The sequence below is a fragment of the Oenanthe melanoleuca genome, chromosome 28 (assembly GCF_029582105.1).
Source record: "Oenanthe melanoleuca isolate GR-GAL-2019-014 chromosome 28, OMel1.0, whole genome shotgun sequence".
Taxonomy (NCBI): domain Eukaryota; kingdom Metazoa; phylum Chordata; class Aves; order Passeriformes; family Muscicapidae; genus Oenanthe; species Oenanthe melanoleuca.
This window is the reverse complement of record NC_079361.1, coordinates 5460057-5487140: the sequence shown is the minus strand read 5'-3', so window position 1 is coordinate 5487140 and position 27084 is coordinate 5460057. Positions and strand designations below refer to the sequence as shown.

The 27084-nt window shown below is 55.0% G+C and overlaps 1 protein-coding gene across 11 annotated transcripts in view; it reads left to right on the top strand.

The window, feature by feature from the left end:
* PTPRS (protein tyrosine phosphatase receptor type S) overlaps positions 1-27084 on the top strand; it is a 128765-nt gene that overhangs the window by 77424 nt on the left and 24257 nt on the right. For 5 of the 11 annotated variants that reach the window (XM_056512350.1, XM_056512347.1, XM_056512349.1 and 2 more), the window contains 13 exons: positions 4985-5254; positions 7556-8137; positions 8907-9040; positions 9168-9312; positions 15356-15661; positions 17778-17971; positions 18469-18495; positions 20285-20402; positions 23059-23649; positions 24279-24376; positions 24517-24770; positions 25130-25223; positions 26050-26265. In XM_056512350.1, coding sequence (XP_056368325.1) covers positions 4985-5254; positions 7556-8137; positions 8907-9040; positions 9168-9312; positions 15356-15661; positions 17778-17971; positions 18469-18495; positions 20285-20402; positions 23059-23649; positions 24279-24376; positions 24517-24770; positions 25130-25223; positions 26050-26265 — 3029 coding nt within the window. The remainder of the gene's footprint in view (positions 1-4984; positions 5255-7555; positions 8138-8906; positions 9041-9167; positions 9313-15355; positions 15662-17777; positions 17972-18468; positions 18496-20284; positions 20403-23058; positions 23650-24278; positions 24377-24516; positions 24771-25129; positions 25224-26049; positions 26266-27084) is intronic. The other 6 variants (XM_056512352.1, XM_056512351.1, XM_056512348.1 and 3 more) reach the window with 2 other exon arrangements.

The following is a 27084-nucleotide window of genomic DNA, read 5'->3' as shown; positions in this document are numbered from 1 at the left end:
CTATTGATGGATTGATTTCATTTGCTGAAGGAAATGAGGAAGGAGCTGGGCAGGAGGAGGGAAGCAGAGGTCGGAAATCCCAGCCCAGGAACGAGCCTGGGACTGGGAGAGGGAGGAGGCAGAGGCGGCTGCACGGACCAGGGCAGGGCCAGACCACGTTTGGGAGGGAGGACAGGTGTAATCTAAGCTTCACTAATAATGTAGAGGCTGCACATTATTTTGGCACCCTTTCCCCTCCCCTCCTCATTTTGGAGCAAGACGGAATGACTCCTGTCTCCCCAAAATGGCCAATAATGTCCGCCTTCTCACCTCATTGGGAGCAGCAGCTTGCTGAGTGTCAAAATGTTTAATACCATTTGGTTTTGTTTGGTGCTTTCAACCAGTCACTTCACTTTCTTTCATTTCCTTTTTCGATTAATTTCTTCTTTAAGGTATAAGATGCGTTTCTCTTTGAGTTGGTTTAATGTGAATCGGGGTTTGAAGTGACAGGTTCTTGTCCAGGATATTCTCCTTTCCCCACCTCGCTCCTCCCCAACATTTTTTCTCTCTGAGGGAATCTGGAAGGGGCTTGAACAGAGCAGCTGGTGGGGTTCCTCAGCACACACCGGTGGGTCCTCAGGTTTCTCTCATTAGCAGCATCATGGGAGCACATTTGAAGGATGGACTCTGGTGTTGCAAAATTCAACCCTGTATCTCCCAGTGTCTCTTCCAATCAGGTCTGTAAATCTTTGCAAAAACACCTCTCACCTGGTGGACCCTGAGTGGTGCTGGGGAACCTGAGCTGTGCTGATTGGGACCAAAAAAGCCAAAAATGCCACTCACAGAACACAAACTGGGTCAACCTCTGCCTCCGTGAGCAGCAACAAAACCAATTGGCTTCCCAAGGGTGTGAAAAGCTATGGATCTGTCCTGCTTGTAAAAAGAGCACAACTTGGGGTGCAGATTTGCAGTGTGGAATGCTTATCCAACAATTAAACAGACTCATAACTAACTGCACTTCAGAAATTTTCCTGTGCCTCCAAAATGACTTCTCTGCATTGAAATAATTTAATTGCATCCTGAACATGCAGCTCCAGCCCTGGAATCTGGTTCTGTCTGTAACAAGCTGTATCCTTGTTTGAAAAAAGCTCCTGAGAGTTTTGGCCGTGGACAGTGTCTGTCTGTGTGTGCTGCCTGTGCGTGTCTGTGGAGCTGCTGCACATGGAGCATGTCCGTGTCCGCATGCGGGTCTGCCAGAGCTGGCCTGGCAACCAGACACCCCTGGAGCTCAGGAAGCTCCTTCTGTACCAGAAACTGGGAAAAGTGGTATTGGACAAGTGGCCACAAAGCAGAGCCCTGACTGCCCCATCCCAGTGTTTCATTTCCAGAGAGGGCAGTTCTGGTCTTTGAAAGTGTTGGATAGAAAAATGGAAGGAATCTCTTCACCAGATTTTTTTTTTTGTGTAAAATCCCCCCCCTGCAGCTGCTGTGGAGCTGGACCCAGAGCTGAAATTGGTCTTGGTTTCATCTCTAGTTTCCTTTCCACCACGGCTCTCTCCCTCCTGGGCCTTGACCTAAAGGCTGACCCAGAGATTCTCAGCTTGACAAATTCCCTGTCTCCAGCCAAATGCAAATGTTGTAGCAATTAAAATAAACAGCAGCCTGATGGCTCTGGGTAGCCAGAGATGAACCCTGTGCCTGTTGTGGTTGTCACAGCCCTGAGCCACTGCAGGGCTGTATCCAGGGAACTCTCTGAGGTCCCAACATTTAATTGGAGTTCTTTTCCCTTCCTAGATCAGTGTGTGGATGTTGGTATATCTGTGCACACAGGAGAGTCTCGTTTTTTTAAACCAGGATGCACCAAGGAAGTGCTGCTGCCTGTTTTGGGCTCTACCAGCCCTGACCCAAATTCTGCCTCCTGTGGAGCGGGTGGTGCTGAGGGCTGGCACCCCGAGGTGCTGGGGGTGCCAAATGCCCAAGAGAGGATCCCTGCGGCCCCAGGGCTGCCCTGCACCCCTGGGAGCTGTCAGGAGCAGGGCAGAGCTGCTCTGCAGGGTTTGGGGAACGTGCTCTGCACAGCCTGAGTTGTGTTTTGTGAGTGGATTTCTCCTCCCCTGCCCAAAACCCCAGCCAGGAGCGGTGGGTTCCCTTCAGACTCCGATTCTCAGCACTCCGCCCTACATTCGATGATGCTTTTCAGTTATTAAATTCTGGTTTGTTCTTTCTTTTTCTTTCCTTTTCTTTGTTATTTTTTTCCTTTTCTCTTTCAGTTGGGTTTCATTTCTTTGCGATTAGCTTCGGTTTGGATCAATTGTCTTGTTCTGTTCCCATGACAACTCAGTGTTTGCATCCCACCTGCCGTTGTTTGTTGCTGTTGATGCTGTTTGCTGACCGGATCTTGTCCGGACGTGTCTCCCCATTCCTCCTCACCCTTCCCACCTTGCCTCCCCTCTCAGAAGGTCACCAGCCCCCTCAGAAGAGTCATCCCCACCCCAGATCTGTCTGCATGTTGACCCCACTCGTTTCTTTCCGAGTTCTCTCCATCTTGTCTCAGACTGTGACAGGTGTGGTTTCCAGCTGGCTCCATTTTCTGCAGTGTGGTACCTCTGGGAGCAGTGGGAGGAGGATGGGGTAGGGCAGGGATGTCCCTCTGGCCAGGGCAGAGGTTCTCCCCACGCCGGGAGGAGCAGCTTGCCTGATCCTTGGAGCCAGTGCTGCTGCCTGAGGCGGAGCAAACACCATGGTGCCCCCTACACCTTTCTGCAGGTAGAAAATCACCTTCTAGTGGCAGTGGCCAGGTGAGTTGGCAGCCCCTCCCTCCCCATCCCCATCCTTGTCCCAGCTGAGGGCATGCCCCCTCCTCTCTGCAGATCTGTGCATGCAGGAATTCCCCTTTGCCACCTCCGAGCTCCTGATGCCACCAGCCTGGAAATCTCTTCCTTGCCTCCCAGTGCTGCTTCCTGGCTACTGGTTCCCCCAGAAAAGGGTCTGGCAGCCCGGTGGGGAGGGCAGACTTTGCTGTGGCATGTCCCTTGTCACCTTGCAGGATGATGCAGGGGCTGCAGTTGGCTTTTGTTTGCCAAAGCCCCAGGAAAAGGCAAACAGCCTCCACCTCTGCTGGCAGTGCCCTTCCCCTTGGAAAAGATCCACAAAGCTGGAGGATAAATGCTGGTGAGCCCCAAGGCAGTTCCAGGGGACACTGAAGGCACTGGGAGGGACAATGGCAGGCTCAGCTCTGCTGTGCTTTGCTTTGCTTGGCATGAGGCAGCCACCCAGCTTTGGAGAGGCTGTGCAGAGGTTACCTGGGAACAGACAGCAGGGCCAGAGAGCTCTGAGCCCCCAGCACCCCAGACCCCCCTGCCTGCAGAGCTCCTGCATGGCTGTCCCTGAAGCTGCAGGAATCCTGCACTCCCCTCCAGCTGCTGCTGTTCCTGCATTTCCCCGGGTCCTGCATCCTTTTGTCTTTTTGTGGGATGAGCCCCTGCCCTCAGCCCCCTCCCTAGGCTCTCTGAGGCACACACGTTCTCCTTTGTCCCTTCCCCTGCTTTGTCCCCCTGAGGAAGGGAACCCACCACCCCTCCAGCCAGCCCAGGGAGCTCAGAAAATGGAGCCAAGGAAACCACAGCCTCCCCCTTGCGTCCATGTTCTTCCTGTGTAAGGTCTGGAAGCTGCATCCACCTCTCTGCTAAGGAGATGCACAGAACATGTCACTGTTTTCTCAACGTTAAAAGTTTCATTACCTTGTTTTTCTTATTAATTCTATTCTATTTATTATTCCGCCAGGGCTGAGATGTGACAATGTGAGCCACCACATTGAGTCACATCAGCTAGAAAAAGTATGCAGCATTAAAGTGGGTTTCCCCCTCCCCTCCCTCTCTCTCTCTCTCTTCTTTCTCCCTTCCCCTCTTGTTCTCCTTCTCCTGGTCTTCCTTCCTTTCTCTGTCGCTCACTTTCTATCCAGTATCCATGTGGGCATTTGCTGCCGCCCAGAAATTATATTTCTCTGCATTTTCCTCTCTCTTTCTCTCTTTCTCTCTCTCTCTTTTTTACCTATTTTGCATGATGTTTGTGACTCTGAGAGCTGCATCTATCGATGGAACCGTGTCAGATCTTAAAGAGGCTTCGTTAGGGTTTCTATACCCGAAAACCACAAAAATTTCATTAGAGTTTCTCATCTTTTCCACACAGTCTCTCGCTCCAGGGGGGCTGTGTTCCCCTGGACGCTCCTCACACGCAGACACAACTAAATTCTGTCCCGCTCCGGGGGCTCCCTCTCCTCCCTCCCTTATCCTTTCGCTTCTCAAGTGGAGCGTCTGGAATTCGGGGATGTGACACTTCTCTCTTTGTTGGATTCTCCGGGTCCAACAAGGCGAAGGCTGAGAAGTTTCCATCTCCATCCCGACCCTCTCCTGGCCCCCCAGGTGTGCAGAGCCCCGGCTGGGAGGGGGCCTGGCCCCGGGGTGGCTCGGGGCGAGGGGAGGAGAGCCAGACCCACGGGAGAGGGAGCAGCACTCGGGGCTCTGCCAGGGGAGCTGGGGCCCCAGCGGCCGCCGAGGAGAAGTTTGGGCGCTCGCCATGCCAGCTCTTGCCAGTAAAGATGAGAAATTGCTAATAAATTTTTGTGTATTTATCTGTGCTGTGATGGGTCTAATCTTGATCAATGGAACCCTGTTGCTATGAAATATCGCTTTTATGTCTATATTCTATATATTGTTTGTGAAGTACAAATTTATTTGGAGTTTATTTTTTTGGTTTTTGGTTTTTGATTTTTTAATTTCTTTGGTTTTTTGTTTCGTTTTTAATGAAGGAAGAAAATAAACGATGACAAACCCCACCTATATTTAAATTATCTTTTACTCTTTTTTCTTTTTCTCCTTTCTTTTTCTTTCCTTTCTTTTTTTCTTGTTTCTGTTTTGTTTTCTCCTCTTTGTTTTTTTGTTGTTCGTTTGTTTTGGTTTGGTTTTCCCTTTTGTTTTTTTGTTACCTCTGTGCGTCTCGTCCACAGTTCGCCGTGTGGCCCCTCGCTTCTCCATCCTCCCTGTCAGCCACGAAATCATGCCCGGGGGCAACGTCAACATCACCTGCGTGGCCGTGGGCTCGCCCATGCCCTACGTGAAGTGGATGCAGGGAGCAGAGGACCTGACCCCCGAGGACGACATGCCCGTGGGCAGGAACGTGCTGGAGCTCACCGACGTCAAGGACTCTGCCAACTACACCTGCGTGGCCATGTCCAGCCTGGGAGTCATCGAGGCCGTGGCCCAGATCACGGTGAAATGTAAGGGAGGGAGCAGGTCAGCCTGCACCTGGGGAGGGGCACGGCCAGAGCTGAGAGTCCGAGCATGAGGGCAGGGAGGTCCTGCTCGTGCATGGGAGCCATGCTGGGAGTGTCACCAGACAGGCAGTGGCCCATGGTTTGTGCCTGTGTCATCGTGTGTGTGCATGGGGAGAGCCTGGGACTGCCTGGCCTGCTCAGGGGACAGAGTCCTGCATGTCCTGGTGTGCACGGACAGGGACAGTCCTGCATGGACAGGGACACTCCTGCATGGACTGGTGTGCATGGACAGGGACAGTCCTGCATGTCCTGGTGCTCCTGCACGAGTGGGATATGTGTGCATGGACAGGGACACAGTCCTGCATGTCCTGGTGTGCATGGGCAGGGACAGTCCTGCATGTCCTGGTGTTCTGCATGAGTGGGATGTGTGTGCATGGACAGGGACAGCTCTGCATGTCCAGGTGTTCCTGCACAAGTGGGATGTGTGTATGTGTGTGTGCATGGCCAGGGACAGTCCTGCATACCCTGGTGCTCCTGCACGAGTGGGATATGTGTGTATGTGTGTGTGTGCATGGCCAGGGACACCGTGGCTGTGTCATGGGCACCTGGCTGCAGGAATCTCAGTCCCTGTCCTTACCTGTGTGCACCTGGAGCTCTGAGAGCACGAGCAGCAGGACTGACCTGTGCACCAGGAGTGCCCTGTGCTGGGATCTGTGCATGTGTCCTCGGGGATCCCACACACAGGGAATCCCAGAGTGGAGGGGAAGCTGATGGCTGAAGACCTTCCCTCGCTTTAGGACACCTGAGCTGGTTGTTATGAAGGAAACTGTGACTCAAATCCCTGCATGCTGGGCTGTCCTGCCATGTGAGGCTGGCTGGGCACTGTGCAGGAGCCTTGGATGGCCTGCAGCCTGCATGCCATCCTGTTCCAAGGCCTGAGACTCAGCCAAGGCCCTGAGGATCTCTGGCATGTGCACCCTTGCAGCAGAGCTTAGTTCCAGCATCTTAGTGGCCGTTGTTGCCTCAGCAAGATGAGCCCAGCTTCCAGCTAGTGATCCCCCAGAGGAGCACGGGGGCCATCTTCAATCTATTCTGTCCTCAGCAGGGGAGTATTAAACCCAAGCAGGAGCCCCTGAGGTTGGGTGAGTGTAGAGCTCTGTGTGAGCTGGGGTCTGCTCCAGGTGCTGCTGCTGCCCACGAGGGATCCGGGAGAGGCAGGGTGGGAGAGAATCCGGGTGGGGGAGAGGAGAAGCACTTGGGAGAAAGGGAGGGATGAGGAAAAACAATCCTGTTGTACCAGTGCCCTGTCTGAGGAGACAGGAGCAGGACTCTTGGGCTGGACTCACGTCCCTTTATTTTCCTGAGTGTTCCCTTCCTTCCCTTTTCTCCCTGTCTTACTCTGTCAATCTGAAAAGCTGCTGTGTAGAGCAGATTGCTTCTGCTTCCAACTCTCCCACCTCCTCACACGGGGAATCTCTGGTACCTTCTGTCTTTTGTAATTTTTTTGGATCTTGTTCCCTGCTCTGTTCTAAGTGTGAGCACCTGTGGCTCTCCTGGGCAGAAGGTGAAAGGAGAAGTTGGAGCTTTACTGTGATCAGGTCTAGAGAAGTTCGGCTTCAAGACCAGCTTGGACAGGGCTTGGAGCCACCTGGGCCAGTGGGAGATGTCCCTGCCCATGGCTGGGGTGGCACTGGGTGGGCTTTAAGGCCCCTTTAACACAAAACATTCTGGGATTCCATGATAAGAAGAGGTTGAAAGGGAAGGTTGAAAAGGGTCTAAAGTGTGCAGTGAGGACATGAAGCTTGAGAACAGGTGAAGCTGGAGCACATCAGGTGCAGCCCAAGTGCTGAGCAGTGTGCAGTCCCCAGCAGGCTCCTGGGGCCTCCCTGGCTGAGGCAGAGGGGAGATGGGGATTAACTCGGCTCTGTGGCTGGAGGGGAAGCCCTCCCAGCATTTCTGGGGATTTGTTCTGTGCCATTCCTTGCCCGTGGGGGCTCAGCAGAGAGGTGTGCTGGGAAGGAGCTGCTGAGAAGGAGCTGCTGTCCCTCCCTGCCCCGGGACCTGATGTGCAGCTGAAGCCTGTGCTAATGATTCCAGATGTTTAGCTGAACACTTTGCCTTTGATGCAGCAGTTTAAGGAGGATAATAGAGTGGATAACTAGGTTCATCATATTCCAGCAGCACTTTCCTGAGCTGCCAGGATTGGTGCTGTGCCTCCAGCTCCTGCAGCCCTACCCAGACCAATTAGGCACCATTTCAGCACGTGTGGTTTTTTTTTTAATGCCTGTTCTTCCTGCTTCTCAGCACTTCCCAAGGCTCCTGGGACGCCAGTGGTGACAGAGACGACAGCAACGAGTATCACCATCACCTGGGACTCTGGCAATCCAGACCCCGTGTCCTACTACGTCATTGAGTACAAGTCCAAGAGCCAGGACGGGCCCTACCAGATCAAGGAGGACATCACCACCACGCGCTACAGCATCGGGGGGCTGAGCCCCAACTCCGAGTACGAGATCTGGGTCTCTGCCGTCAACAGCATCGGGCAGGGGCCGCCCAGCGAGTCCGTGGTCACCCGCACCGGGGAGCAGGCCCCCGCCAGCGCGCCCCGCAACGTGCAGGGCCGCATGCTGAGCAGCTCCACCATGATCATCCAGTGGGAGGAGCCCGTGGAGCCCAACGGGCAGATCCGCGGCTACCGCGTCTACTACACCATGGAGCCCGAGCAGCCCGTCAGCAACTGGCAGAAGCACAACGTGGACGACAGCCTGCTGACCACCGTGGGCAGCCTGCTGGAGGACGAGACCTACACCGTCAGGGTGCTGGCCTTCACCTCCGTGGGGGACGGGCCCCTGTCCGACCCCATCCAGGTTAAAACGCAGCAGGGAGGTGAGCGCCTTCACCTCCTGGGCACCTGGGCTGGGCGAGGGAGGGCTGCTGCTCACGTCTGGAGATTCAGAGTCCGTGTTGGGAAGGGGTTATTTACTCAGAGGGTGGGCAGGCCCTGCCCGTGGCTGCCCCTGGATCCCTGCAGTGTCCAAGGCCAGGCTGGATGGGGCTTGGAGCAGTCCCTGCCCATGGAACTGGATGAGCTTTATGCTCTCTTCTAACCCAAAGCATTCCATGATTCTAAATGTCTTTAACAGATGTAAAACTGCCCAGGCAGTGGTGACACTTTAACTCTCCCTGAAGTACGCAGGAACTGCTTTGTCAGAGATGAGTGGGGAATGAGCTTCATGTGTTGAGCTGCAAACGCAAGGTGTTTTGTCATGGGCTGTCACCCAGCACTTTTTTGGCATGGAGTATGGAAGCAAGCCCTGTGTCCTCACTGGGCTGCTCATGGGCTTCCTACTTCCAGAATCTTGTAGCAGTGGGCTTGATGGGAAGGGTTGTATTCTGCACTGCTGGGAAAGAGGCAGATGATCCACTGGGATCCTTCCATCTCCAGCAGCTCTGGCCATGCTGGAATCCTGCAGTGGGATGTAACTCCACAGCTTTAGAGGCAGAACCTGCCCACGCTGCAGTGTGGCATTTTGCTGCTGACGTGCTCTTCCCACACAGGCTTTGAAGAAAACAGGGCAAGAGCCTCCTAATTAGCCAAGTTAATGTGGTTTCTCCTATTTCCCATCTCGCCTCCTCTGCTCCCTGCCCGCGCCAGTTCCCGGGCAGCCGATGAACTTCCGAGCAGAGGCCAAGACCGAGACGAGCATTGCACTGTCGTGGAGCCCGCCACGGCAGGAGATCATCGTCAAGTACGAGCTGCTCTACAGGGAAGGAGAGCACAGCAAGGAGGTGAGCGCAGGGCAGGGCCGTGCTGAGCTCCCGCGGGGCCCGGGCAGCAGGCCCGGCGCCCGGCCAGGCCTCACCCTGCCGCCTGTTGTTTGGGTTTATTTCGCTCTTCCCCCCTCGCCCCCGGCAGGTGCTGAAGAACTTCGAGCCCACGACGTCGTTCACGGTGGAAGGCCTGAAGCCCAACACTGAGTACGTGTTCCGGCTGGCCGCCCGCTCGGCCCTGGGGCTCGGGGCCTTCACCCCGGAGCTGCGCGAGCGCACCTTGCAGTCCAGTAGGTGTCTCTGCTTTGCGCCTTCTGTGCGGCCCGGCCGGGAGCGCGCCCGGGCAGGGGGTGTGCAGGACGGGCTGGACACGGCTCCTGTCTGAGGGTGGGGAGCCCGAGGGGTGGCACACGCCCTGTCTCCCCAGGGCCTCTCACAACGACCTCGCCCGGCCTGGCCTTGGCAAAGCCATTTTCCTCCTCCTTCGGGTGGTCCAGGGAGCAGTGGTGGTGTGTGTGCAACCTGCAGCTGCCTTTGGCTCCGGGCAGGGTGGGGGGACACCCCTGGGACCTGCTCCCCTCTCCCTTCACCTGCCCAGGGAGTTGAGATGTGAGCCAGGAGCAGAGCTGGGCTTTGGGGGCTGGCAGTGTGAGCTGGGCTTTGGGGGGGCTGGCAGTGTGAGCCAGGAGCAGAGCTGGGCTTTGGGGGCTGGCAGTGTGAGCTGGGAGCAGAGCTGGGCTTTGGGGGCTGGCAGTGTGAGCTGGGAGCAGAGCTGGGCTTTGGGGGACTGACAGTGTGAGCTGGGCTTTGGGGGGGCTGGCAGTGTGAGCCAGGAGCAGAGCTGGGCTTTGGGGGCTGGCAGTGTGAGCTGGGAGCAGAGCTGGGTTTTGGGGGACTGACAGTGTGAGCTGGGAGCAGAGCTGGCCTTCAGGGGGCTGGCATTGTGAGCTGGGAGCAGAGCTGGGCTTTGGGGGACTGACAGTGTGAGCTGGGCTTTGCGGGGGCTGGCAGTGTGAGCTGGGTTTTGGGAGGCTGGCAGTATGAGCTGGGTTTTGGGAGGCTGGCAGTATGAGCTGGGTTTTGGGTGGCTGGCAGTATGAGCTGGTTTTGGGGTCTGGCAGCACCATCCACTCGGGCTGGGAGCCGTGAGGGCTCGTGGTGGCCACACTGGCCTGTGCTGAGCATGCTCAGGGGATGGGACAGCAGCCACAGCCTGTCCCCACTGCCCCACAGCCTGTCCCCACTGTCCCCACAGCCTGTCCCCAGTGTCCCCACTGTCCCCACAGCAGGAGCAGGCACACCTGGGGAGGAGGAGAAGGGAGGGTGACTGTTCCCAGCCCCTGGGGAAGCTGTCCCGTGCTCTGTGCCGTGAGCACTGCACAGCCAGGGCAGGAGGGCCTGAGCTCTGGGAATGGCCCCGTTTGGGCTCCAGGGCGGGAGAGAGGAGCCCTGTGGAGGCTGGGAGGGGATATTGATGATACCAGGATGGAGTGTGTGCAACCAAAACTGGTTTTAGTTTAATGGATTGTCTCCCTTCGCTGTTGCCCTGGGGACAATAACCCTGGATGGCAATATTTCAACCTGGGCTTTTCACAGATCTTTGCTTTTAAATGAGGTGTTTTTTCACTGCATGAGTGGCTGTGGCAGCTGTTCTTTGTGTTTTCTGTCTCCTCTCATCTCTACTAAATCACTCCTCTGCAGTTTGGAGTAGCCAGGAGCAGAACTAACTCAGAAGTGGCTCTGGTCACCAGTGTGAGGAGGGAGAGCCCTGCTCCCATCCCTCAGAGTCCCTAACAAGGGGGAGCAGCAGGCTCTCAGCTGGGCTTTGTAATTGTCACATCCTGCTGTCTCTCCCTTTCCCTGCCTCCTTCTCTTTCTGTCCCCTGAGGAGTGGGAAGAAAGGGGAGTCTGTTTCTGCACAGACAGAATTCCTCACTGGGGCTTTCTCAGGCCTACACTCCATTCAAAGATTTTTTTGGTTTTTCTTTCCTTCAAATGTTTTCCCCCTTTTTTTCCTTCTTTTCTTTTTCTCCATACTCTCTCTACGTTTCATAGGAAAATCCTTTCCTGACTCTGCTGCACATCTGCTGGTTCTGATCCCAGTGTGGTACTGTCAGAGGGAGCATCTCTGTGGGGTGGGGGAAATGAACTGAAAGGACCTGAACAATAAGTGTTAAACTTACACTCTGCTTCTGTTTTCCAAGGGGCTTCTCTCCTTGAGTCCTGTGGGGATGGGAGGCAAGGATGGTCTGGGATTTGTGCTTTCTGGTTCAATAAAACACGCTGGAAGAGGGGGGTGGGAGCTGGTGGCAGTAGGGCTTAGTGAAAATTTGTCCCTTAAGGGTGAGGAAAGGGGATCTGGGAGAAGGGAAGGCTCTGGGGCTTTTTCTAACTTGGCACCTGCCCAGAACACGGACGGGTTTCTCTCTCTGTAGCTCAGCTTTCATAGGGAGAGTTCTCATTAATTTAATGCTCTAAGAACATCAGCTGGGAGCTGTCAGTGTGCTGTAACACGGTGAAACATTTTTTCCTGGCTGGCTGTTGGAGGAACGAGTCAATTCTCGCTGGTCCGGGTGACATCCTGCGGCTCACAGACCTTCTGCCTCGGGACAGGCTTTTGTGTCCTCCCTCCTCAGCTCCTTTTCCGTTCAGCTGCTCCTTGGCCCGCTCCATGCCTCCTCTTTCTTCTCTCTTCTGCTCTCTGCCTGCCTGCCTGCACGCCCTGCACCCGCTGAGCAGCTCCCCGCTGTCCTGCCCCTCGCTGGCCCTGTCACACCCCGATGGCACCTTGTCTCTGGGGTGACAAAGCCTCCCCTGCCCTCCTGCTGTCCCCTCCCAGCGCCCACCCGCATGTGGCAGCCCCTCCCTGCACCTCCCTGCCAGGGTGGCTCCTCCTGAGCATCATAACCAAAGTAAAATCCATTAAACTAAAGGTAAAGTATCTTTTTCTTCTTGAAGTAGCTGGGTTTTAACTCTTCAAGTACCAAAGACATAGCTTGTCAAACTGACAGACTCATGGCTGGGAGAAGCTGGTCTGCCCTTTCTGGTCAGCCATGACCTTCCCAGGCTCCCTGGCATCTCTCCCACTGGGAAATTCCAGAGGGCAGCGTGTGGTCAGCAGGCAGGGTGGCAGGGTGGGTGCTGGGGGTGCATGTGCAGGTGTAGAGGAACAGTGAGGCTTTCTCACCCTCTGTTCCTGCCCAAGAAAGGATTTCCCCCCACACAGCTCCGCTCTCCCTCCTGCCCCCTCCTCACAGTACGTGAAGTGAATGAAATACCCAAAGTCTATGGTACCTAAAGGGTTAAAAAACATGATATTGTGCAAGGTCAGTAAGGGTCATTCTTGTGGCTTGGACAGTCAACTTTAAAGCATGTAAAAGGTGCAGCTCAGGTGAGTACTGGCTGGTCTCAAGCAGATTCACAAATACAGTCCACCCTGTGGCTGCAGACACTCCTGGAGCCCTGGGAGGGTGGGGAGGGGTCCCAAAACAGCCAGGGCAGTGCCAAGGCAGTGCTGCCCTGCCCGGGGGCTCTGCCTGTGCCTGGCTCCCTGCCCAGGGAAGGGCAGCTGGCAGAGCTGGGCTGGCACAGCTGGCATTGGTGGCACTGGGCTCCTGCCACAGCTCCAGGCTGTCCCCAGGGCCGCACAGGTTGGGCTGGATTGTGAAGGAATCCGTGCCATGAGCTCCCAGAGGCGTGTCCAGCGTGGGCAGCCAGCACCCCTGGCTGTTCTCCTCCCTCCAGGGCTGACAGGGAGGGGGCCAGGCAGGACCTGGGCCTTCTCCCCATCACCCACCCCCCACCCCGCCTTTTTGAGCAGAGAAAGTGCAAAACCATGGCAAAAGGAGGCTCACCCCAGGGCCTGTCTGTAGTGCCTGTGCTGGAGCTGGAGGGTGAGTGAGCGAGCGTGGCAGCGCAGCCAGTGCCCCCAGTGCCAGCTGGAGCTGAGCTCGGCCTCCTGGGCTTTCAGAATGAGGTGCAGGATGAAGGGTAGGTCAGGCCAGACCCTCTCTGCAGTGGGTTTCTCAGCTCTGCTGGCTTTGGCTGGAACTAAGCAGGAAAGGTGGATTTTAATATGCCCAGCCTCTGATGAGGATGGAAAAAGAAGGGAATAGCACCATGGCAGCAGTGGGAGAGGGCTGAGTCTGCCCCTCCATACCCTGAAACCATCCCTGAGCTGGTTCTGGGACGTGGCATGAGCAGGGCACCTCTGTCCTGGAGAGGTGCTGCAGCAGTCACAGCAGATGGAGAGAGCCAGAGGGAACAGATCTGCCACTGGCAATGTGCTGTCCTGCTCTTTGTGCTGGCAGTTGAGCAAAAGAGAACAGATTGGGGTCCAAAATTGCCATTTCTGCAGTAGCTGGGGTTCTGCTGCTGGGGGAGGACTGGGGGGACTCATCATGAGCAGAGTGGCATTTTAAAAGCCAGTCATGAGCAGAAACCCACCAGGAGCTTGGTCTGGCCTCATAGCTCAGTTCCTCTTGTTCTCTTGTAAGAAAGTCTTATAAGTTAGCAGTTGAAGTGTGGAAGGTAGGTAAACAGACTGGGAATGTTCTGGAAAGAGTCACTTTTTATATCAGTATTATTTTATTATTATGATTTCCTTTCTGGTGTTTTCTTTTTTCGTTTCAAATTATTGGCTTGATTTATGTTTTTTTTTTTTCCAGTTTGTTCTTTTTGGTTTGGTTCATTTGACATCTTCTGTGTTGTTTTGCGTGGCCAGCCATGGCCAGGGCTTGCCAGCCTCCTCCCTGGGAGTGCTGGGGAGAAGGGATCGTTCTGCCAGCTTAAAGACAGCAATAGTGCATAAAAATAGAAGGGAAACCCAAAATGTCCTACTGGGCAGGGTGCTCAGACAGCAGTGGAAGGATTATCTCATTATCTCTGCCCTTTTTGAAAAGCCACTTCCCTCTGCCTCCTGGAGGCTCCTGGAAAGTGTGAGCCTCTCACTCCTGTGCCAGCTGGACTGAGTGAGAGTGGATTTAGCAGAGTCCTCCAGGCAAACTGGGCCTGAACATCTGGGTTTGAGTCAAGGATGGGAGTGAGAGGTTTGAGAACAATCATTCCTCACTAAAAGAGCTTTTTGTTGATTAGAAAGCATCAGGAATGCTTTCTAAAAAAAAAGCATCAGAGGAATGAGAAGCAGTGAGCAGCCCTGATCTGCTGCTCCTTGCAGGTGATGCTTGGGGGGCTTGTGAGTTCACCCCAGCCTGCAGAGAGTTAAAAGCTCTTTCTTGCAGTTGGGTGATTCTGGATTTACGGATTTGCCCTGAGGATGTATCACACTCTGCTTCCCTGGCTGATCAGTGGCCATTAGTGACTGGCAGCAGTGGGGTCTGATCCCTGGCAGTGCTCAGGGCCAGGAGGGGCAGCCAGGATGGGGGAAGCTGTTCCTGCCCAGGGCAGGGGATGGAGTGAGAGGAGCTTTAAGGGAGAGCTGTGGCTTCCACCTTCCCCTGGTCACCCTTGGGCACCCTGAGAAGGTGCCTGGGCAGCGCCACAGTTCCCAAGGTTTCCTCCAGGATATTCAAAAACACCCTGGGATAGTTCAGGCAGAGAGTGCAGTGGGAATTAGAGCTGCTGCTGCTTTGGAAAATCCCCTGGATCCCTGAAAACCTCACCAAACCCACTGCCTCCCTCCTTCTGCAAGTGTTTTCTCTAAACCCTCCTCTTTAAACACCATGGCTTGGCAGTGTCCTGGGCATTCCCACCGTGGGATTTGGCCTCCTCCAGTCTGGGGACAGCTAATCACTTCCATCTGGAGGTACAGGCTCTTAAATTTAAGCCTCCTGGCAAAAGATTTGCTTTTCTTACTTAATTTTCACAGAAACTTCAAAGAAATTCAAGATCCCAGAGAGTGAAGTTGGAAAGAAGTGCTTTCCCAGCCAGAGCAGCATTTGCCAGGCTGCTGTAAAGCAGGGAGCCAAAGGAAAGGGCTTTGCTAGGGTGCAGCTGGGTGTGGAGCTGGTGCCAGCTTAGTGGGAGCAGCAGGACCTCTCTTGGCTGGCCCGCTTGCTGCTTTCGTCCTTTGCTTTACACCATTTCAGTTTTGATGCCCCATTTAATTTCTGTTGGCTTTTTTTTTTTTTTAATTTAAAAAAAAAACCTCTTCATTTCAGAAAAAAAAAAAAAAAAGACAACAACAAAAAGCTCTCTTCTCTTTTAATTTTATCTTCCTAAACCAAACTTTCGTACGTTTTATTTTAGATTTTTTTGTTATCATTTTCCTTTTTTTTTTTCTTTTATCTTTCCCATCTTTTGTTTTTTTTTTCCCCCCCCCTCTCCCCTCTCCCTTTCTTTCCCTCTCCCGCTCCTGAATTTTCCCCCTCGTAGAACCGTCTGCCCCCCCTCAAGATGTAAAATGTGTCAGCACCCGCTCCACCGCCATTCTGGTAAGTTGGCGGCCGCCGCCGGCCGAGAGCCAGAACGGGGTCCTGGCCGGCTACAGCGTCCACTATCGAGCGCTGGACTCGGAGGACACGGAGCCCAGGGAGGTGACTGGTATCCCCCCAAGCACCAGCCAGATCCTGCTGGAGTCCCTGGACAAGTGGACCGAGTACCGCGTCACCGTGGTGGCTCACACCGAGGTGGGGCCGGGCCCGGAGAGCTCGCCGGTCATCGTGCGCACGGACGAGGATGGTGAGCGAGCTCTGGGCCCCTGCTGGGGGTCCTGGCCCTGGGGGACACACCTGGGGGGTGTTCCTGGGCTGGGGGCACAGCCAGGCCCCTCCTGTGAGCTGGAGGGGGATCCGAGGTCTGCACTGTGCAGCATCCTCTGGTGCTGTCACCCTGAGCCCCCTGAGCCCCCTGAGCCCTCAGCTTTAGAGCATTTCCTGGGTTTATGGCTCTCCCGGGGGTTCCTGTCCCTGGGGGTTGTTCCTGGGCTAGGGGGGCACAGCCAGATCCCTCCTGTGAGCTGGAGGGGGATCCAAGGTCTGCACTGTGCAGCATCCTCTGGTGCTGTCACCCTGAGCCCTCTGAGCCCCTTGAGCTCTCTGAGCTCTCTGAGCCCCCTGAGCTCTCTGAGCCCCCTGAGCCCCCTGAGCCCTCTCAGCCCCCTGAGCTCTCTGAGCCCTCTCAGCCCCCTGAACTCTCTGAGCCCTCTGAGCCCCCTGAGCCCTCTGAGCTCTCTGAGCCCTCTCAGCCCTCTGAGCCCCTGAGCTCTCTGAGCCCCCTGAGCCCCTGCTTTAGGGCATTTCCTGGCTTTATGGGGCTTTCTTCATAGCTCTGAGTCTTGACTGCACCACTCCCCCTGAAAAGATGCTCTCACTGAGCCAGGAGCAGCAAGGCACCAAAACTTTGCTCTGCTGCCAGAACTTGTTTTCCTGGAATCGTTGTATATCCTGAGTTGGAAGGGACCCACAAGGATCAGCCAAGTCCAGCTCCTGGTCCTGCGTGGGACAGCCCCAAGAATCCCACCCTGTGCCTGAGAGCACGTTTTAAAGTATTAGAGAGTTCTTCCCACACATTCCTTGTTACTACCTCCTCCTTAAGTCAGAGTTTTTGTCAGTTGTAGAAAGGAGGAATCTGTTAAAGTTTCAAAAATCTTGAGTGACAGTTCAGTGGCCCCACTCAGAATTTTCCTGGTATTTCTACAGTAAAATAAAACCAGGGAAAAACATTAATGGATGCATGAAGGGAGAAGATCACCCTCACTGTGAGGGCAGGACCTCAAATAATATAGGTCAAGTAAATAATATATGGAAATCCCAAATTTTTTAGGTGTTCCTATTCCAAATAAAAAGATTTTTTAAAAAGCAACAGGCTTGTCCCCAGTGTTGGTCCTGTTTCCCTGAGCCTCTGCCCACATCCAAATGTACCATAGAGTACCCTGCTCAGAAAGTGTGATTTCTGGTAGATGAAGCTGTCATGCCCAGTAGTAGCAGCAGTAGTAGCAGTAGTAGTAGTAGTAGTAGTATTTCCAAAGATTCAGCCAATTCCATCCAAGACATCTCTTGTTTTCTGTCCTGACATCCCACAGTGGTTGTAGCCACCAAGCCCCTGTCCTGAGAGATGAGGGAACTCCAAGGAGAAGCCCTCTCCTGATCCTTTCCACCCTGAGCTCCCACAGGCAGGACCAGAGCTTTTCTGGCTCCTGGACGTTGGCTTTGCCCTCAGAAGGAGATCTAGAGCCAGAATGGTTCTTTCCATCTGAGCAAACTGGGCACAAGGGAGCCTGTGGAAAGCTGAGTGAGAGATGGGATGGGGCTGTTCCATCCCTGAGAGATGGGATGGGGCTGTTCCCATCAATGACAGAGAGATGGGATGGGGCTGTTCCCATCAATGACAGAGAGATGGGATAGGGCTGTTCCATCCCTGACTGAGAGATGGGATGGGGCTGTTCCCATCCCGTGTCCAGGCCATGCAGATCAGGTCCCACAGAACTTCCCCCCTGCTCCCTGGGAGGCTGGGGACAGCTGATGGGAGCTCAGGTGCTCAGCCCATGGGTGCTCAGGTGCTCAGCTGATGGGTGTGCAGGTGCCCAGCTCTCCCTGTGTGTGATGTCCCAGCACATCAGGGACATGCCCACCCGCCCCCCGGTGACTGCTGCCCCTGTCCCCTGCCCGCAGTGCCCAGCTCTGGGTGTGTGTGTGATGTCCCAGCACATCAATGACAGGTTCCACCCGCACCCCAGTGACTGCCGCCCCTGTCCCCCTGCTCCCAGGGTTGAGACCTGTGTGTGTGATGTCCCAGCACATCAGGGACAGTTTCCACACACATCCCGGTGACTGCCGCCCCTGTCCCCTGCCCGCAGTGCCCAGCGCCCCCCCGCGGAAGGTGGAGGTGGAGGTGCTCAACTCCTCGGCCATCCAGGTGTTCTGGCGCTCGCCGCTGCCGAGCCGGCAGCACGGCCAGATCCGCGGCTACCAGGTGCACTACGTGCGCATGGAGAACGGCGAGGCCAGGGGGCTGCCCCACATCAAGGACATCATGCTGGCTGACGCCCAGGTGAGGGGGAACCCCGTGGCTGCCGGGGGCTCCTGCTGGGCTGGCTGAGCCCGGGCAGTGTGACTGCGGGGGGGACACGGGGACACGGGGACATGGGCCATGTGACAGGGTCTGGGGGACGTGGGGACACGCTCCGTGTGACAAGGTGTGGCTGTCTCTCTGCAGTTCCCTTGTGCTCCCAGACAATATTACTGTGGAAGAGTGTGAACTGCTGTCCCAGCACTGGGATAAATCCCATCCATCCATCCATCCATCCATCCATCCATCCATCCATCCATCCATCCTCGCTGTGTCTGGGAACTCTTTTAATCCAGGCCAAGGCCACAGTGGAATCTACTAATTTCTCCCACTCTACTTCTTCCCTCATGCTTGCCTGGTAACTTCTGACCTTGTGTGGCTGCTTGCTCAGGGACTCCTTCCTCATGCTGTGTCTCTGTCTTTCCCTTCTTTCCCCTCCTGTATTCTCATGTGCCAAACCTCTCTTGTTCTCTGCCCAGTGGGAAACAGATGACACTGCTGAATACGTAAGTAAAAACATAAAAATCCTCAAATCCTCCCATGCTGGTTCTGCCTCTTCCATTCTCCCACTTCCTTTTGTGGTGTGATATTTTCCTTTTCCCTTTTTTTTTTTTCCCCTGCAGTGCCAGTGTGCCTGTTTTAGAGCCTGTTTTTGGTGTTCCCATGCACTGTCCCCTCCCTGTCACTGCTCTGTGACCCTCTGTGACCGTGTCGTTCGTCAGCACGCAGCAATCCCACAGGGTTTTCCCTTTGGCTCTGAAGGAAACATGGACCTGCTGCTCCTCCATGGGGAAGCAGATGGAATATTGAATTTGGGACTGCTTTGAACAGATGAGAATCCTAAAATAGTCTGGATTGAAAAGGGCCTTAAAGGCCATCTTGTTCCACTCCCAGCCAGATCAGGGAGCTCAGATGGGCTGCTTTGCAGCACCTCTGTGTCTGGAAAAGATAGCCTGGGAAGCACTGGGAGTGCAGAATCCATGAGTCCTGAGCTATCAGGGCATGAACAAATGCTTTGTACTCTCAAAGGGCCAGGATTCTTAGAAACTCACTGATGCAAAGCACTGAGTCATTATTGGTGCTTTTACCTTTGAAGTACCTTAAAATCAGCTTGGCTGTTTGGCATTTGCTATTTCTGCTAAAATGATAAATGTTGTCCAAAATCCTACAGCTACCAATCAGTAGGAGAAAGCCTTTTCTCCTTGGAATGACAAGGTCCTAAGACAACACAACTCTGAACTGGTTGTGTTTGTGTCTCCTGGGGATTGCCAAGGGCCCTGCAAGAGAGGGGCCTCCCTTTGAGGGGTGGGGAATGAGTCTCATGGGAGGCAAGGCCTAAGATCTTAATAAAACTCAGTGGCAGTTGTGAGAGCAGAGCAGGTTTCTTGATTTCCAGAATCCTGTCCCTGCAAAGTCACTGATCAAAATTCTGTTCCAAAGTTCTGCTGTTCCACTCCCAGCTCACCATCAGGGAAACAGTTCTTTTCAGGACTAACCAATTCTTCCCAAGTGCTGCCCTGAGATTTAATATTGAAAGCACAAAGGGGTGAGGAGAGGGGAGAGCCATAAAACATGCACAACATTCCCATCTCCCTCCTTTCTGGAGCCTTGGGGAAAACCCTGCTGCATGTGCTGTCATCCTGTTTGATTTAGCACGGGTGTTCCTTTTCCAACACAGCCCTTTGAAAGGCTGCCTCCCTCCTGGGGAAGGGCTGTTCTTGAGGCCAGTGTTCCAACAAAAGCTCCTGGGAGCCAGGTGTGGGGAGGCTGATAGAGGATGGGGAAGGAGGGGGTGGGATTTAGCAGGGAGCTTTAGCGTGAGCAGAATGTGTCGTCTTGCACTTTGCATTCAAGCAATCCCTTTAATATTATGAAGGCATTAAAAATATCTCTGAGGAGAGAAGAGAGGAGTAATGGTGAAAAAAATGTAATCTCCCTGAAACCTCTGAGCCTCCTCTGAGGCCTCACAGTGGAGAGGAAAGCTTTGAAGGGAGCGACAGCATTTGGATGCTGAAGTGGTTTTTGTGCAGCCAGGGAATGTGTGAGGCAGATCTGGAGGAGGATGGCTTGCACAGGGCCCTGCAGAGCCAGGCTGTGTTTGCAGAGCTGGGAGAGCCCCCAGGGGAACGGGGCTGTGCCCTCTGCACTTCCCACACACACCCCAGAGTGTCTCTTGCTCTTGGATTCTGTGTTCCTGCATGCTGGAAAGGGCTGAGACTCTGCAAGGAGGAGAGAGCTGCTGCTGGGTGTGGGTCTGGTTACTGACACCATTTCCCTTTGGCCTGTGGCAAACAGGAAATGATCATTGCTGGGCTCCAGCCAGAGACTGCCTATTCCATCACCGTGGCTGCCTACACCATGAAGGGAGATGGAGCTCGCAGCAAACCCAAAGTGGTCACCACCAAGGGTGCAGGTGAGAGCCTTTCCCTCAGCTGTTGCACTTGGGTTCTGGGAGACATAGTTCCTCATGTAATGGAGAAGCAAGAGAGAGCTTTATTTAAAGAAACACTACACACTTGTATATAGGGTAGTTCGTGCAAAACAGAACAGAAAAGACTCATTGGTCCAAGAAGGAAACACCTCTTGGAAAACATGCTTTGTGCAAAACATCACGTCTCTCATGTCCTCAGCAGGTGTTTCATCATTGCTAGAATTTCTTGTCCTTGAGCAGCCTGAGAAACCCAAGGCTTCAAGGCTGCTTTTTCCCTGGTTCCCAGCAGTACCCAGTGACACTCAGCCACTGGGATTCACCCACTTCCTAAAGCCAAGGAGCTTCTCCAGACTCACCTTCTTTCCTCCCACTCCCTTCCTGAAGGACAGACTTGCAGCAAGAGCCAGGCTGCCCCAAAAGAAAATTATATTTAGTAAGGCAGAAACCCCTTCATTCCTCTCATGCAGCCCTCACCAAATGTCACCATTCTCTGTCCAGAAAGCCCAGACAGACCCAGAGACACAACAGAGGATGAATTTGTCACTTGTGATCTCTTGGCTGTGAACTCCAGTGCATCAGGAGGGAAGTGGCTCTGCCTGGTGTGAGTGCAGCTCTGCAGGTGCCCTGGGCCAGGAGAGCTCTGCTGGCAGGGTGGTGACCTGCAAAGACCTGAGAGCAGCAGGCAGTGGAGCTTGTCCTGCCCACTCTTGTCTTGTGGTACCATGGCTGGATGTGCATCCCCTGCTCAGGAGTGCTGGAGGGAGAGGCTCTGTCAGTACTGACCTTTCCTGGCTCCCATTTCTGGGAGCTGGGCTCTGCCTGCACATTCCAGCCAAAGCCTTTCCCTTCACTCACCCTCTGCTCCTTCTCCTCCACTTCTGCCCGTGGTTCTCCTCACTGACTCCCTGGTTCTCTGCTTGCCTTCTTCCCAAGGCTCTCCACCCTTGCTGTTCTCTCCTGGAGCCTTTCTCCCTGCCTGCCTCCCTTGTCACTCTCACTTGTCACCCTCCCTCATCTCTTCCCATTCAGATTTGCAGTGCAGGTGATCAGTCACAGAGGGATGTTTTCTCCAGCACAGCAGCTATTACCCAAAACTTAATTTCCCCAACTTGAAATAGCTATTTTAAAAAAATCTTTCAAATGTCTCTGTAACATTCTTACCTTCTTTACAGTGTTGAGTCAATACACATTCTGAGAGGAGAGATTTCTTTCTTTATCATTCAGAGCCAAGGGCTGAATTTAAATACAGTAATACATCTAATTTTCCCCTTTACTGTCCAAGCCAATTGCAAAATAAAACACTTCCCCCTCTCTGCACTTTCTTCTCACCTTTATTCTAAACAATATTTGTTGTGCAGATGTAATACTTTCAAGCTCAGCTGATTACAGTAACATTTGTGATAAAAACTGAAACGTAAAGGTAATGGCACTCTCTTTCTCTTGAATGTGTTCCTTAGGCATTCCCAGGGGAGCAGCCTGGCTCTGCTTTGGCAGTTTGGAAGGAATGGAGCATTTGTTTCAGAGACAGCCCCTCGTGCCCTCTCAGGTGTTGCTGGAGCAGCAGAGGCTGCCCAGTGTGACCCCTCAGATCCTGCCCTGCTCCCCCAGCCCTGGTCAGGCTTGGCTGTGGGGGTGGCTGGGGTCTCTCCCAGCTCCATTTCTCTCCTCCTGTCCAAGCAGCAGAAATGCCCAGGCAGAGAGAAGGAAATGAGATCTCTGGTAGCGGGGCTGAGTGTCGGTGGCGCGTGAGCTGCTGGAATTAACGCTCTGCTCTCCCTGGCTTTGGGAATCTCAGCACCTGCACGTGTCATTTAACTGTGGCTGAGGGCCTGCTTAGCAGCCAGGCAGTGCCAGGGCTCATTAGGCAGAGACATGGCACTGCTGAGCTCCCCAGAACCCCCAAAGGTGGGGGAGCTCCTGGCAGGTGAGAGGAGCTCACTGAGGATGCAGCAGCACCGAGTTCTCTTCCTCCAGAGCAGCACAGAGCGAGCAGCAGCTCTCCCTGCCCTCTGCCTCACACTCACTTTGGGCTCTGGCTCCTCTGCCTGTGCTGCCTTCTGTACCAAGTGGGCACTGAGCTGCCTGGCAGCTTTGGGAGCTGGCCCTGTGCCTGCTGCTCAGGACCTGGGGCTGCCCAGGCTTCCTTCCATCCTTCACTGCCTTACCCTCAGCTGCTCTGGACTTCCCAGCCTGGGCCAATCAGTTCCAGTCTCTTTCTGCATGAGTTGGGCTGTGTAATGGAGAGAGGGAGGGAGGCTGGGATGTGGGGACTCCAGGTTTGTTTTTCCCTGCCCTGGGAAGCAGCTGGGACAGGGGGCTGGAGTCAGGACTGCCGGGTCTGTTCTTCCCAGCAGTGGGAGGGTGAGTGGTCCAGGGACAGGAGAGGAGCTGTGCACATCTTTCCATCCTGAACAAAGGGAAGAAAATAAATTTAGGAATGTGTCAGCAGCTCTGAGCACACTGGCAGTGCTCCTCATTTCCCAAACTGTTCAGGGCCCATCCAGCTGTGCAGTGGCAGCAGTTTGGGTTCCAGGGAGCCGAGCTGGAGCACTGAGGATGCTGTGGCTGCAGCTGAGGAGTCTCTGCAGCTGCTCTGCCCCGCCCCAGCCTCGGCTGAAGCGTCTCTGTTCTCTCCCAGTGCCAGGGAAGCCGGCCCTGTCGGTGCAGCAGACAGAGGAGAGCTCGCTGCTGGTGCAGTGGGAGCCGCCGGCGGGCGCCGAGGGGCAGGTGCTGGGCTACCGGCTGCAGTTCGGCCGCAAGGACGTGGAGCCCCTGGCCACGCTGGAGTTCCCGGCCCTGGAGCACAAATACGTGGCTGGCAGCATCCACAAGGGCGCCACGTACGTGTTCAAGCTGGCGGTGAAGAGCCGGGCTGGCTTTGGGGAGGAAGCCGTGCAGGAGCTCAGCACCCCCGAGGACGTGCCCAGGGGGTACCCCCAGATCCTGGGGGCCAGCAACGTGACGGCCGCCTCGGTGCGGTTCGGCTGGCTGCCCCCCGTGCTGGCCGAGCGCAACGGCGCCATCGTCAAGTACACCGTGGCCTACCGGGAGGCCGGGGCTGCCGGGAAGCTGCTGGAGAGAGAGCTGCCCCCCTCCCCAGAGAACTCCTACACCCTCAACGGCCTCAAGCCCAACACGGCCTATGACGTTAAAATCCGTGCTCACACCAGTAAAGGGCCCGGGCCCTACAGCCCGAGCGTCCAGTATCGCACGTTCCAGCTGGACCAAGGTAGGACTCACCGGTTTCTGCTCCCTCTGTCCCCTTGTGTCCGGGGAGGCAAGAGAGCTGGAGAGGTCAGGCCGGGCTCAGCCAGGCTCGTGAGTAAATGCAAAGCACTCTGGTGTCACACTCAGTCCCTCCGCTCCTCTCTGCCTTGTGCCAGGTAAGTCCCTTTTACCGCTTCTTCTCAGTTAAGTCCGGACACCTTCTGTCTCTGGCACCTGGAGGGGGGGGCCAGTCGCTGTACAGGTGGGAAGAGCGTTTTCTTCAGCTTTTGCAAACAGCCAAAAGAAAGAGCAAAGGTTCTGAAAAAGTGAACCCGTGACCTGGGATGGGTTTTTCCTCACCTGAGCATGCTCAGCCAGGCAGCACCTCGTTCCTGCAGCAGCCACCCAGGCCCAGAGCGTGGGGCAAAGCCAAAGCCCTGCTGGGGTTAGGCACAGGGACAGGGATATGACCTTGGCAGAGCTCAGCACAGTGTGGAGAGGGAGCAATCCCTTCTGTTCCTGCAGCCAGACCCAGCCTGGCAGCCCCTCTTCCAGCACTTGACATTCTCTTCCTTCTCTTTCCTGCTCTTCCTTCCCTCTGCTGCCTTCTCTTCTCCTTTCTCCCCTTCCTCCTCACTTTTTTGTCCACAGTTTTACCCAAAAACTTCAAGGTGAAGATGGTGACAAAGACATCTGTGCTTCTGAGCTGGGAGTTCCCTGAGAATTACAACTCTCCTACCCCGTACAAGGCAAGTGGAGGGCAGGAGCATTTCCTGTGTGCCCAGCTCTGCAGGGCTGGGTGTCCTGTGCCCTGCAAATCAGAGGGGTGGGGAGGGGGGAGCTGGGGCAGTGCCAGCCCTGCTCAGGGAACAGCTGCTCCCCTCCCCAGATCCAGTACAACGGGCTGCACGTGGACGTGGACGGACGGACCACCAAGAAACTCATCACGCACCTGAGGCCCCGCACCTTCTACAACTTCGTGCTGATGAACCAGGGCAACAGCATGGGGGGGCTGCAGCAGAACGTGGCAGCCTGGACTGCTGCTGACATGTTGTCCAAGAAGCCAGAGGTGACCCACAAGCCTGATGCTGATGGCAATGTGGTGGTGATTCTGCCCGACGTGAAGAGCTCTGTGCCTGTCCAGTAGGTTTCTGTTTAGCTGCAGGGGTGGGGTGCTCAGGTCATGTTTGGGGGTCAGTCCTGACAGGGGCAGTGCCAGGAGCATGATCCCTGCATTTCCAGCCTTCCTGACTGTTGCCTTCTGCAGGCACGTCCCCAGTTAACAGCGAAAGCCAAAGAAGGGTGGAGGGAACACAGAAGGAGACAAGGGGCTGCCACTGAACCCAGCTCATTCCAGGAGCTGTGGAACATTCCACAGCTGTGCTGAATGAGAAATAAGGGGCTTGAGCCAGTGGGGCAGTTTGGGCAAACACATCAGTGTGTGGGCTCCCTTCTTCCATGGCTAATTCCCTCTGTTTCATCTTATCCCTCCCAACATTCAGAGCTTTCTACATTGTGGTGGTGCCTCTGAGGAAGTCCCGGGGAGGGCAGTTCCTCAACCCCCTGGGCAGCCCCGAGGAGATGGACCTGGAGGAGGTGAGTGAGTGAAACTGGGCTTGGCTTAGGGGGAGAGAGAACAGCTGGGATGGGATGGGATGTGATACAGGGATGGGATGGGATGGGATACAGGGATGGGATGGGATACAGGGATGGGATGGGATACAGGGATGGGATACAGGGATGGGATGGGATACAGGGATGGGATACAGGGATGGGATACAGGGATGGGATGGGATACAGGGATGGGATGGGATGGGATACAGGGATGGGATACAGGGATGGGATACAGGGATGGGATACAGGGATGGGATGGGATACAGGGATGGGATGGGATACAGGGATGGGATGGGATACAGGGATGGGATGGGATACAGGGATGGGATGGGATGGGATGGGATGGGATACAGGGATGGGATGGGATGGGATGGGATACAGGGATGGGATGGGATGGGATGGGATGGGATGGGATGGGATGTGATACAGGGATGGGATGTGATACAGGGATGGGATGGGATGGGATTGGATGGGATGGGAAGGGATGGGATGTGGATGGGATGGGATACAGGGATGGGATACAGGGATGGGATGGGATGGGATACAGGGATGGGATACAGGGATGGGATGGGATACAGGGATGGGATACAGGGATGGGATGGGATGGGATGGGATGGGATGGGATGGGATGGGATACAGGGATGGGATACCGGGATGGGATGGGATACAGGGATGGGAACGGATACAGGGATGGGATACAGGGATGGGATGCAGACCTGCAGGAGGGGGATGTGGGGGGATTTTGGGGTTTCTCAGGGCAGCAGGCTGGGCTGGCTGTCCCAGCTGCAGCCCTGCTGTGTGCCCGCAGCTGGTGCAGGAGGTGGCGCGGCTGCGGCGCCGGAGCCTGCGGCACTCGCGGCAGCTGGAGCTGCCCCGGCCCTACATCGCCGCGCGCTTCCGCTCGCTGCCCTCGCACTTCGTGCTGGGCGACACCCGGCACTACGACAACTTCGAGAACAGGGCCCTGGAGCCGGGCCAGCGATACGTGCTCTTCGTCCTGGCCGTGCTGCAGGAGCCCGAGGCTGTGAGTGCCGCCCTGCACGGGGCACTGCCCTGCCCTCTGCCCCCCTGGCTCCTCCAGGGCCTTCCCTCTGCAGCTCTCAGGGTCTGCAGAGGCTCCTCAGCTCCCTGAGCTGCTCCTGCCTGTGCCTGCACCAGGGGCACAGCAGCTGGGGTGTCCCAGCCTTTGTGGGCAAGAACTTGTACACCCGTGGCTCCAGACTGGAGTGCAGAGTGGGGAGGGACACTGAACTATCCCTCATGCCTGCACAAGGGCTCAGAGAGCCCTGGGTCAAACCCCTTTATCAGCAATAATTTCCTTTAAAGGCTGTTCTTTAACTCCTCAGAGCACTGACCCAGACATCCTGCTCCAAGGGCATGTCACACTCTGGGCATTGCTCAGTTCCTCTCCAAGCACAGAGGGGAGCATTGCATTTTTTTATGGAAAACTACAAGTTCTCTCTACCAATTCAGCATCTCTGTTGTTTTCACTGGGGCTGTGTTTGGCTTTATGAAAACAACTGTTTTAATATTTACCTGCCTCATCCCTCACACACAATGGGAAACAGCCTAATACTTTGTTGTTTTTAAATCCCCCTATGGAATTGTAGCAGGGAGCTATTGGAAATTAAGGGTTTTCAGAGGTTTTTCCCCCAATAAATATTTAGTTGTGTATTTGATATTAAAGGATTAGGCTGACATGCTCCTGAATGGGTTTCTCAATCGGATTACTGCAGCTTGAGGTAATTTCTGCTTTAGAACAAGGTGCTGCAGACTCACTCCCAGTGGCCTGGATCCACAGCAGCTCCTGAGTGTGGAGCAGCATTCCAGCCTGCTGAGAGCA